At 35.7% G+C, this 13,310-nt stretch overlaps 1 protein-coding gene across 3 annotated transcripts in view; it reads right to left on the bottom strand.

The window, feature by feature from the left end:
* The window catches only part of LOC106478771 (synaptotagmin-5-like), a 77,894-nt gene that overhangs the window by 19,586 nt on the left and 44,998 nt on the right, over positions 1 to 13,310 (bottom strand). For all 3 annotated transcript variants that reach the window (XR_002609975.1, XM_022382425.1, XM_022382426.1), the window contains exon 5: positions 10,821 to 10,949. Coding sequence is in view for 2 of the 3 variants with exons in the window: in XM_022382425.1 (XP_022238133.1) it covers positions 10,821 to 10,949 (129 nt within the window). In the remaining variant the exon portion in view is untranslated. The remainder of the gene's footprint in view (positions 1 to 10,820; positions 10,950 to 13,310) is intronic.

The raw sequence follows: 13,310 nt of genomic DNA on the forward strand, positions 1-13,310 counted from the left end.
TTCGAATACTCAATAGATAAACAGCCCACTGGTATATTGCTAGCGGTATAAGAACAAATATGTAAATTGAGAGTTAAACTAACAAACATGTGGAAGAGTTTGAACGAGTATTTTTGGTCTTTTTATAAGAGAAAGTTTACCAGTAAGAACATTGGGAACCAAAACATAACCAAACCAGTTCAACTGTAAAGTCGGCAGTTAAATCATTAATAAATATGCAGCGTTCTGGATGCAAGTGTCAAAGAAGAGCATCCAAATACAAATAAAAACAACGCAACACATAAAACTCCAGCCTTGACCAAATATCAAAAAAGACAATAGATATACGAGACCCCTATCGTTCTATTGTTTGAATCGTGTAAAGGCTAACATCCAACAAACATGTACTTTCTAAACTCTATATAACTTTTTATCTTTCCGTCCAGCACGAGCTTCGAAAATTGTTTATATAGACGTAAAGAGAGTAACAAGATCCTTCTTGGTTCAGATCCATTCAATTCTCACAGGATTAAACTGTCCGAAATACCAAATTAGATCGAAAAATATAGGCTGCATGTTTTCCTTTTCTGTACGTTGTCAGAGCTTTAAAATGTTCTTACAATAATGGTCCAAGACTTGTTTTTATTTTTCCATTTCTATTTTGTAATAAAGATATTTTCTTTATCGTATCTTGTGAAATAATCTTATTTTGAAGAGACCGCGTCTTTGCAGGAAGTATCACACCATTTTTCGTCAAGATATGCAATTTTTTTTGTTACAACGACTGGCTTGTTTCATGTGTTATATGTTTAACTTCCATAAAATAGGCCGACTTTGAATTGCATTAATATAAAACAAATAAAAACGTGAAAATACAGAAATCGGTTTTCTTGATATCCATTAAGTTTTTATGACGAGCCTAGGTTGAGTCATAAATCGCTGTCCTTTCAGCAAAAAACAGAGGAACTGGGAACGAACTGTTAGAAACAGCTCTATCTCTGAAATACTTTGTATTATTAGTATTATTCAAGTTAGCACCAAAAGGCTCCAGATGAACACACATCTGACTTACATATCACCCAGACATCGTCATGGTAACCTCACTGTGTCACTGTTACAAGGACAATCTGGTTTGACCTCAGAGGGTGGAATATAAGAACAAGGCTTGTCCTTTTTGTGATGATACTGTGATCGTCGACCGAGAAAGAAACGTTTCAATGTTATATAACATCTATGAATTTCTTGCAAGATCTCCATAATAATAATGAGTACCACACAAAATTTCGTTTACAATTTGCATCGGATATTACACGAAAGACCACCTGCCTCTATCCCCAATTTAGAACTATTGAAAAAAGGGAAGGCAGTCAGTCACCAACACAATATTACCCATTTTGCAGGCTGAGAGATTGACTGTCACTTTTATAACACACCTACAGTTTGGACCAAAAATACGTATTAGCCCAAATGGCCTCAGTAATGTTGAGTTAGAGATATCAATTCATTCCGTCAATTATTTTATCTCCTTTTGATTTATATAAGCCCTTGTAAGTTCATTATGATCCACGAATTCTCGAAATACTTGGATTTTATACGATTTGATCTATTTTGAATTTCATAGACCAGACTGCTGTTTTCTCTCAGTGAAATCTTTTTTAACCAGTTTTCTCCATGCACTTGTGGTCACATGGCTTCTACGAATGTGTCTCTGTCGAATAAACATATCCAAGCTACTTTTAAATATGTCTTGTTTGCTATCTGGGATAGTTGAATTTTCTTAGTTCTTTTGATGAATTTGAATCACCTTTTCTATATTAATGAACCTAGAAAGAGTTTATACATAGGAGGACCCAGCACAGTTTGAAGTCTGTTTGTTTGTTTGCAGTTAAGCGCAAAGCTACACAATGGGCTATCTGTGCACTGCCCACCACGAGTATCGAAACCCGGTTTCTAGCGTTGTAAGTCTGCAGACATATCGCTGTGCCACTGAGGGCAGCTTGAAGTTAAGAAGAATATAACGAACCAGAAGACAGAAGGTCGAACAGTAATTCCTACTCTAAGTCAAATTATGATGATAAAAACAAAAATGCGAAAGATGTGCCCAATCAGAGGCAAGTTGTGATAAAGTAGTTTTATCATTTAAAGGTTGAATTATATTTTGTTGTTTTTTAGTTCCAGATTTAAGGATGACCAGGCCAGGCTGGACGTAAGGAGAGATGATTTAGTACAGAAAGGTACTAAGTACCTACTATCTCTTTACTTAAGATGTGATATTTTAGAGTTCACACTTTACCTTTCACTGTTTTGAGGGCATACAGGATGCTGGTTCACTAATTGGCAATTAGCTGACCTTATTGCAGACAAAATGAGAAGTCTTAAGAATTTTGAATATAGTTATAGCAGTATTTTTTCCCTATGTGCCAACTAGTGTTAACTTTTTATTATTTAGGTTTCTTGAATTGTGTGAAATTTTGTTTTTAGATCTAACTTTCACTCAGAGAAATGTGTTTTTAAACTTAAACGTTTTTTCAAGAGAGGTTAAAGTTAGGTTATAATATGTGTTAGCCAAAACTAACATTTAAACTGTAGTTTAAAATCAATCTGATCTTACTCTTATAAGTTCGGCATGCACCACTAATTACTTACGAAATAATTTACGTTGTGGCATGTAAATCTGTGTTATCTTGTTGTCTACTATAAGTAGATTCTGAAAGAATTGATAGAATAGCATTAGAGGAAAACATCAGAGTTTGCAATAGTGCCGGTGGTACTAGGTTGCCGGTACCAGTACCGGTACTCGAGCATCTCTAATCATGTGACTTGAGTAGTTAGAAATTCAACTATTCTTCCCAATATGGGAAAATGTTTTCATGTCAAACCAAATTGTCAATTATCTGTAAGCCCCCTTGATATGAAGACTATTGCAATGAATCAGTTGAAATCTAGGCTTTCTATTGGTTATAAAATTAATGGGAGTCGGCCTCAGAAAAATCTATTAGCAAGTTGTAAATTAGGCATGTCAGAGGTAGGCGTGGAAAGTGGTTTCTGAATTTTCATTGATTGCTCTTTAGCCCCATAAGATTGAAGAATATAAAAATATAGCATCAGAATATTGATGACGAAATTATAGGGAGTGGACAAAAACATCCTGAAGAGAAGACGGCTCAAGAACAAATATACAAATTCTTACACTAGGGGAATTTGAGGTTGCCTTTAAATATTTCCTTATACAATTAAGAGTTTAAAGCGTATATAATATTAAAATATCATTTGTTATCTATGGTTTCATGTAAAATTTGTTCGTATACCATGATAATTAAATAATTTATTTAAATTTTGAATGTAACTCACTAAAACATCAAGACATATGCAGTTTGACCTGTCCGCATGCTAAGGGTTAATCACGCACGCCCCTATCTAACGTGCAATCAGTCACGTAGACATATTCACGTTCTCTTCCAGAGTGTGGAAGTCACCAGTTTCCTATATTTCATGCTATTGCCGATTTTGACGGTGAAATTCGCTTATCGACTGAAGTATGAACTCAAAACTACCACATCAAACATTTATAATTCTGTGAAAAGCGAAGCTGAAATACCAGAGGAAGCGTTTGGTTAAAACTCCGAAGATGAGACATGTGATAACAGATATCATTCTCAACACAAGATGTACTATAAAGCAGTACCGGTTTTTAAACCTAACCGGACGCCGAGTACCGCCGGTACCGAATGCAAACCCTGGAAAATATCAGTTTCGTATGTTTGTCTCAACTAATGAAATAGAACAGATGAAGCATAACATTCAAAACTTTGTTCCAAACCGAAAAAAAAATGTTTCTTTCTATTTATTTATCTGTGTCTATATCTATATTAAGCGTTTTCATTTGTATGCCCCCTCTGGTGGTTCAGTGTAAAGTGTAAGGGCTTATAACGCTAAAAATCGGTTTTCGATATCCGTGGTGGGTAAAGCGCAGAGAGTCCAAAAACGAAACATTTTTATGGTAAATTTCTTTCTTATATGGCCATATATTCTCTGGTGTTTAATCCTGAGCAGCGCCAACTATCTATAGAGTTTTCTCCCTCCCCCCCGTCGTAATTTGTAATTTGCCTCTCAATGGCTCAGTGATAATTCTGAAGGCTTATAATGCTAAAAACCGCGTTTTGATACCAGTGGTGGGCACAACACAAATAATCCACTGTGTAGATTTATGCTTAAATACAAACAAACTGTCGTAATTTGTGTCCTTGGGTGAATAACACGGTAATTTGAGTCACATCATAGACTCAATATAATCAACAGCTTGACAAGCAGCTTCTTAGATTCAATGTTAGCCCTCTAGAGTAAAAAAATGACGTGTGTTATTAATATGACAAACTATGACAACTGTCTTTTAATCACCATCAAATTGGATATCTTTCCGGTTTCAGTAAAAAAACAAAACGTATCGTTGGAATGTGTCTTGTAGCCAACATTTTGCAGAGCTTAGTCGATGAGTGTTTTATTGTTGTTGTTATTTGTTTGTTTGTTGGGAATATGACTTTGAAAACAGCGAAGCACGTCTACGATCACAAAACTCGAAAGGCCAACGTTCGGAACTCAGAAGTATCCTAACACTTGTCTTTGAGTAGCCTTCTAAAAATAACCATTATTTACAGTTCAAAGGAACACGCAGCGTAGAGGTCAATAACATCTTGTTTGTCCAGACTACAAGTCGAGATCGAAGAAGTGTCACAATCACCAAAGTTAGAGAATGAATTTATTTTGTTAGAGTAGTTTTGGAGTTGGAAGTAAAATCATGAAGGCTGTTAACATATAATTAGAGAAGTTTTACAGAGTATCAAACTAATCTATATAAATATAATAGTAGTGTCTGTTGTCTGTCCATGTAACTACTTCGCAGGATGTGGATGGATCTTCACCAAAATTGGTATGAAGGTTCATTAGATCCATGCGAGGGAGCATACAAACTTCAGTTTTGCATTTTGCGCTCTGCGGTTTTTTTATAGGCGTTCTTTACCACTACTTCGTCCTCTGTTTACAGATCTTCACCAAGTTTGGTATGGAAGTTCATTGGGTCCATGCGGAGATACATGCAAATTTACGGTTTCACTTTTTTGTTTTGCAGTTTTTATGGGCATTTTTTTACAAATACATATAAGGGAAGCAACTTTTCATGTCCTAAGATAACATTTCATTAATTATTAATTCACATAACTTACGTCCAGGGGACGAGTACTCCAGCTAGTGTAATAATATTTTCCTTCCTAGATCCTACTCTGAAGGTATGTCAAGGTCACGTGCATTATAATTCAACCTAAAAGGTCATTGTCACAAGGTAATTACGATCAAAGGCATATCTGTTATTGAAAGATGGAGAGTTTGGATCAGTGTCAAATTTATGCGATTTATTTTATTTGATATTTTTTTTATACATAACATATAACAAGTTGAAAATTTGTTGTAAAGTTAGAAATTGCTTCATAACAAAAATAATAAAATACCTTAAACTCGTTTCTCTTTCACTTTCCGGTATTACAACATAGACAGCTGGCGTTAGATATGCAATTTAAAATTCGTAATCAACATTAAATAAGGGTAAGCTTTTTTGAAGAACCAATTCAACTTTCTTTGTAAAATAAGGCTTGACTCCCTCCCATTACAGAACATGCTCGCCTTTTCAGTCATAGGAGCGTTATAAAGTGACGACCAATCCCATTAGTTGATTAGAGTAGCCTAAGAAGTTGGCAGTGGGTGGTGTTGACTACCTACCTTCCATCTAGCTTATCACTTCTAAATTAGCAATGGCTAGAGCAAAACTTCGACAAAAACAAATTTAAAGCCATGAATTCAAGATATTAAAAAACACCATTCTTTTAAAATCAAGGTATGACAATGAAATTTGGTCGTAAAATCACGTGTTCAAGATTTTGTACAGTAGTGCAAGTGCTACAGAGTGATTATGGCCAATCACCATTAGGCTGCGGCTAAAGAAAAGCGATGTACAAGTATGTGTGTTAAATTAAGTCCAATCTGGAACAAAAGCCATATCAGTAACAAAGAACCGAGAAAATTATATGCAACACAGCAATTAAATGAAGTCATTAACCAATGAATCTACAGTATTACAAAACTCAATTAATTTAGAGTAACTTAAAAAACAGAAGAGCGACTCTCACGACGCAAGAATTTCATGTAACTACCACGTAATGGAGATGGGAACGCAGAAACAGAATTAATAAATAGCTTTAAATTAGTTCACTCAGACCATAGTCATTTAACGTACAAATTGAATCAAAGTCATCAGTCGTAAAATAGACAGATGCCAGACAATTACATAAAATACGTGATGAATACAAAGTTAGCATGTAGGGTAGGTGGGTGGAGTAATTTTCTTAAGATCAAATCGTCTTTAACACGAACATGTTTTTAGCGTGAGCTTAAGTCATGGACCCCAACGCTCGCATTCTATCGAAGCAGAGGTGCAGAAATAATTATAGAAATGTTGAAGTAAATGGGTAAAAAATGTAAATCGTACGAAAATGAAATGAACCAGAGTACAGTTATCACGTGTTAATGATGCCTTATGCACCGGTATAAAGCCTACAAAACGTACAGGAAGTCATACTATGCCCAATAGTTGTAGTGGATATTCAGTCATGACTGAAATACTGCGTGGCAAACACGTAGATACTCCATGCGAATTATTACATGTCTCCAAGTTTCAGCATTAGCTGTAAACAAGATTCTGAATAGAGTATGTGAAATTGTAACAGTTAATAATAGAGATGATCGAGATAGAAAACCAGAACTTTCCAAAAGTCATATTGAGCATCTCAGGGCATGTTCTTTATGAGATAGACGGCGGTTTAATGCCGATTTTGTCAACGACCCTGCTGTAAATACAGGTGCGAATGTTACTTTTAGAAAAATAAGATAAAATCAATAGGAAGTGGTCTCAATGAACGTGCAGATAGCTGCTTGAAAACTGCGGATGAGAACAGGTAACCTCATCCGAAGGTTGAATTAAGTATCAGACAGCAAACAGTGAAGTGTGCTTTTTACAGATAAATCAAAATTTGAATTGTTAGTCAACAATCAAAGACAGTTTATTTGATGGCAGAGAGATAAATTATATCATAGCTAATGTACGTAATCCACAATGTATCATGTTGGAAGATCAGTAGAAGTTTGTGGCTGTATCTCAGTCAACGGTGTCTCGGTGATCCACACAAAACTGACTGCTAACTAGTACGGTATCATTCAGAGCCATTATGCCATTCCTTCAGGAATACGACTTGTCTAGTGGGGATTAATCTTCTAGCAAGATAATGTTCCAAAGACACAAGCGTACAGAAAATGTGTTAAAACGATATCTGAACCGTAAAGAGGCCGATGGAACACTAACTACCATGGCTTGGCCTTCACAAAGTCCTGATATGAACGTTCTTGAGGCTGAATAGACTTGTGTCAAAACTAAGGAGGTCAAAAGGCATCCAAAACAACTTTACTAAATTGCGTGAAGTAATACAGGAAAGTTGGAACAATATTTTATAATCGTACTTTAACAACCTGTAAAACATCATGAAAACAAGGTGTAATTCTGTGTGAGAAAGAGAAAGGGCTCTCATTAGTTTACTGTACAAATCATTTGCTTTTCTTTCACATTTTCTGTGATAATGTTTAGTACCATTAATAATTTCATATTTTAGTTGCCATTACTCATTGTATGTGACTCATGCATGGCTTGTTTGTTTCCATTACTGTACGTTGTATATATAAAAACACTATATATTCCCTATTGTTGCTGGAAGATCCTACAGCTAACACTGTGCAGAGCTAAGTGGATGAGTGTTTTATTTGTTTTCTGTTAGAATATATGTTTTGAAGATATGGAACCACGCGTAAGGTCACTAAACTTATCACATTTCCTTGGAATTCTTAAGACTTGCAAATCATGGATTATTGCGTTCCGATGACTCTTCGATTTATGGATAAATTTATTCATATAAGAACATCAAGACCTATATTACGTATTAAATACAAACCCGTGTATAAATGTACAAAAATAAAATGCTTTATTCGATTAGGCGTAAAAATCCAAAGATGCATAACACTTTCAAGGGAAAGAGTTACAGCTTACAGTGGTAATACTTGTTTGAAGAAAGAATATAAAATATATACATTACACACGTGTTCCATCGATGTTGTTTGCATCTGTTGCTGTCTGTTTTAGAGCAAAACCATATTGGGCTATCTTCTGTGTCCACCGCGGAGAATCGAGCCCCGGATTTTAACGTTGCATGTTCGTAAATTTATCGCTGTCCCATCGGGAGACGAAATCCCCATTGGAGTGGAAATATTTCTTTCCAAAACAGAATCAGTTAAAAATCATGGGCATTTTATGTTTAGTATAGAAGGTGCTGGACAACATGTAATGCGTGTATTTCATTTTTTGTTTTGTTTTGGAACTTTCGTGTCGTGTCTACATCAAAATATAAAAAGCAACTTTACTTAGAAGTTGCAGTGAAGTCCTAGGAGAAAAGGAATCTTTACCAGTTGTTCTGGTTTTGTAAGTATAATTTTGTAAGCATAAAAGGTTGTGTGTTTACCGCATTCGTCAAAAAATCCTCTTCCGAACGTTAGTCGTAGTGTTATTTCACTTGAAGTTTCTTGCACACAATGTTTAGTGCTCAATAAATATACTTAATACTCTTTAGGCTGCTTTCGGAGCTCATAAATGCCTTGTTCATTTATTACGTCTTCGGCTAGCGAATAATCATAAAATATCCAATGCTCATGTTCATTACGTGATAAATATGCATAACGCTCTTTAAGACTGGGCCCAAGCGTGACGCCGTGGGTGAGAGTCAAATTACATTATTCAGTTAGAGAAGAGTAGCCTAACAATTGGCGGTGGGTGCTGCTGACTAACTGCCTTCACTTTAAACTATCATTTCTAAATTAGAGACAGCTAGCGTAGCTAGTTTTTTATGAGCTTTTTATTAAAAAAGAAACAAGCTTTTTTTACGTTAGCATGAGACCCGAAAAATGTCTTGTTCATTTTTTTATGTATTCGCTTGCAAATTAAAAAAAATATCAAATAATCACGTTCATTACTTTATAAATTTACATAACGTTCTTCAGGCTGACAATACAAACTAATAAATATTGTTACTCAATATTTATGTCTTCACTTGGAAGAAAACAACAACAACAAAAAGACTTGTTTTCGTGTTAATTACTTTGTAAAAACATATATTCAGGTTTCATTTACGTAGACTGATACTTCACTCTACTGAGTACAGCTTTTTCTATTTTTGAATAACAAAACGAGTATAACCCATTAATGATAGCGGATATTACATACATGCGGATATTACTTACATACAAAATGATGATGTTCTAAAATTATGCTATTTTTTAAATATTAGTATTCAATTGAACATGATTGAAAGTTTAATCAATTACTTTGGCTCAGTTGTTTTTTACACTTTTGGCTTTTTTTGTCATTGTGAAATAGTGTTTAGGGTTATCTAGCTGTACAGCTAGACTTAGCTCTACCCCACCCCTGTCTGAAGGCTTATAACGCTAAAAACCAGGTTTCGATACCCGTGATGGGCATATCGCAGACAGCCATTGTGTAGCTCTGTGTTTAACAGTTAACAAGCACATAAACTTAACTCTCGTTTTTGTTTTGTTTTTCAATATCAACATGAGGGCATTGATGAATATATCCATATTTAATGTTGTTACAAAGTAGAAGTATATCATTTCATTATCGAAAATGTCTTAGAACCTTTTATAACAATTATATTTCACTAACGTCAGTGAATTGTTTGTTTGTTTTGAATTTCGCGCAAAGCTACACGAGGGCTATCTGCGCTAGCCGTCCCTAATTTAGCAGTGTAAGAATAGAGGGAAGGCAGCTAGTCATCACCACCCACCGCCAACTCTTAGGCTACTCTTTTACCAACGAATAGTGGGATTGACCGTCACATCATAAAGCCCCCACGGCTGAGAGGGCGAGTATGTTTGGAGGGACGGGGATTGGAACCAGCGACCCTCAGATTGCGAGTCGAGCATCCTAGCCACCTGGCCATGCCGGGCCTCGTCAATGAAAGTTCCGTGAATAATGAAAATTGAAGTTGACACAAACATACTCATTATGGCCATAAACGTCTGTTTGATATCTTAGTAATAGAAAGGTTGAACTTTCGATGGCACAAGTTATTAACTGAAATATAATAACTCAATTTGGATAAGTACAGTTTTCAGCTGGGTTATGATATGAATTTAATTAACCAACGTGAGCTTTTATGTTCCCTAACCGCTAATTTGTTCATTCTAATTGTCATAACAACACGTTTGGATCTTTAGTTATGCTTGAAAGACATCATTATCAATTTTATGTTAGCAAACAATAAAGCCAAAAGGCTTTGATGTACATATACGTGCAGAGAGAGAGGTTAAGTTTGATTTCAATTTCGCGCAAAGCTACACGAAGGCTATCAGCGCTAGCCGTCCCTAGTTTTGCAGTGAAAGACTAGAGGGAAGGCAGCTAGTCATCACTGCCCACTGCAAACTCCTGGGCTACACTTTTACCAACGAATGGTGGGATTGATCGCACATTATAACGCCCCCACGGCTGAAAGGGCGAGCATGTTTGGTGTGACGGGGATTCGAACCAGTGACCCTCAGATTGCGAGTCAAGCGCCCTAACCACCTAGCCGTGGAAGAGAGAAACGTCAGTACCTACATTTAGGTAACCGTCTTCAGTGTTGTGTGCCAAAACAGTTTGGAATAACTACAAATTTTGGAAAAAGTTCCGTCATTTTACATACCTTTATCAAAAGCACAAGTTGTCCACTATTTTGGCCACCTTCAGCTTCGTACTTGACACCAAAGATGATTTGACCATGGTTAACGTTTTCTCCTCCGTTAGCTGAGGATCCGTCCAATGCCTTTTCGCTCTGGATGTAAAAAGAACATTTTGTTTCTTAAGTAAAACAAAACTGATTCAATATCCTTTTCTTCTTTTTTTTTCAAATTGCTTTGCAGCAAATCTTCACACCATTTAACTGTTTGTTTGTAGTTAAGCACAAAGCTACACAAAGGGCTATCTGTGCTCTGCCCACCACGTATATCGAAACCCAGTTTCTAGCGTTGTAAGTCCGCAGACATACCGCTGTGTCACTGGGGGGGGGGGCACTATTTAATACTTTAAAAATTTCATGTTTCCTTAATTAAATCAAATAAAAGTAATTATTCATTCAAAGACATCGCTGAAAAATATACTTCGTTTTTTTGTTTTGTTCTCAGAGCACTTAAAAAAACTTCTTTATGTTTGCATACTGGAAAAAAGAGCGATTCAAAATGTTAATTATGTGAATGAAAGAAACATCTAATTAAAAGTGATACATATGATACACAACAAACACTTTTGTATATGTAAAGCGACACACATATACCGGTTTCGTACCTTCACTGATACACTTATTAGCTAACCAAGAGTGGAAAAATCTGGAACATTTGTAATGGTATATGTATTCAATTAATTTGCAGTGTGCTTACTTACAGTTTTACACCCATAACTCTAGGAGTATAAGGTAGCCACGTCTGTAAGTAAATGCAAAATAAATAGAGTTTTAACTCATTTAGAGCCAGGTAATTATAGCCTGATTAAATATTAAAACGGCGAGGTTTCAGCGGTATTACAATGTTGTGATATTCTACAGCTATCTTCAAAACAGTAAACATGCAGCTCAAAATTACAACAAATTGTTTCGCATGTTCGTAGTTAAGTGGCTTCCGATAATATAATTTTAGATGAAGTCATAATAATACTCTGAAACGTTTATTAAAATTTTATTTAATGATAATCTCTTAGTTTTAAAAATAGAAGTTATTACTATAATCAAAAGCCAACATTTTTGAATAATTTCAAGCTAACTGTGATTAACATTCTAAATCAAACAACTCTAGTAGCCATTAGCAAGATTTTAATTAGATGACATCAGCAAAAGTATAAGAGACCAAAACATGCTCCCTCCTTCAGCCGTGGGAATGTTATAATGTGACGGCAATCCCACTATTCGTTGGTAAATAGTACCCCAAGAGTTAGTGGGGATTGTGTCAACTAGGTGCTCTACCTCTTCTAAATTAGAGATAGCCTTCACAGTAGCTTTGCGCAAAATTCAACAACCACAAAAAAGCAACAGGTTCATTCTTCTCAGGTATTCCATTAACTATCACTGTGAGACTTTAACTAGTTATTCCCTTTTAATAGCAAGAACACTAAAATTATCTTTAAAGCAGTAAATTACCTAAATATATCGCTGTGAAATTTTAACGAATATAAGTTCGTTTTGGCAATATATTTTCTAAATACTCGATTCATTTTAGTGTGTTTTTTAGTTGTTGTTGTTGTTGCTTTAGAATGTATAGGCAAAGCTGCAAAAAGGCTTTCTGCGTGTAACCTTCCCTAATTTTAATTAGATTGTTTGTTTGTTTGTAATCAAGCACAAAGCTACACAATGGGCTATCTGTGCTCTTCCCACCACGGGTATCGAAACTCGGATTCTAGCGTTTTAAGTCCTCTTGCGTACTGAAACCAGTCGTTTCTGCGGTGAACTTCATTCCGAGACATGCACTTAATCACCGCCAGTTCCAGACTTTACTTGAAGAAATTGATTCTGAATTCTGTGACTTGCCTTATCACACAGCAGTGAGGTGGCTCAGCTGCAGTAAAGTCCTGTTTCGTTTTTATAAGCTCCGAAGAGAAACAGATATTTTTCTCACCGAAAAGGATAGAGCTGATCCACTTCTGTCAGATTCTACCTGGCTGTCAAAGTTGTCATTTTTGGTTGACATCACATCCCACATGAATGAATTGAACTTGAAACTTCAGGGAAAGGATAACCTTATCTGTGATCTCTACAGAATCATCAAAGGATTTCAGAGAAAGCTATCATTGTTTGAAGCACAACTGGAAGGAGGAACCTTCTCTCATTTTCAGTGTTTCAAAGAGTTTCACCCTGGAATCACAAAAGATGTCAACCTCGAGTTTCCGAAGAAGATTATTAGTGACTTAAATAAGCATTTTTTGGAGAGATTTTCAGATCTCGACAGAATTGAGGGTGACATTCTTCTGTTCCAGAATCCGTTTGATTGTAACCTTGATGACGTGCCAGTCGAACTACAGTTGGAGCTCATTGATTTGCAAGTAAATGGCTTGTTGAAAGAGAAGCACAGAGAAGGAAAATTTTTTGAATTTTATCGCTGCTTACCTGATGATGAGTTTTCAAAGTTGAAGAAATTTGCCTCTGGTATGG

Source organism: Limulus polyphemus, unplaced genomic scaffold (assembly GCF_000517525.1).
Source record: "Limulus polyphemus unplaced genomic scaffold, Limulus_polyphemus-2.1.2 Scaffold248, whole genome shotgun sequence".
Lineage (NCBI taxonomy): Eukaryota > Metazoa > Arthropoda > Merostomata > Xiphosura > Limulidae > Limulus > Limulus polyphemus.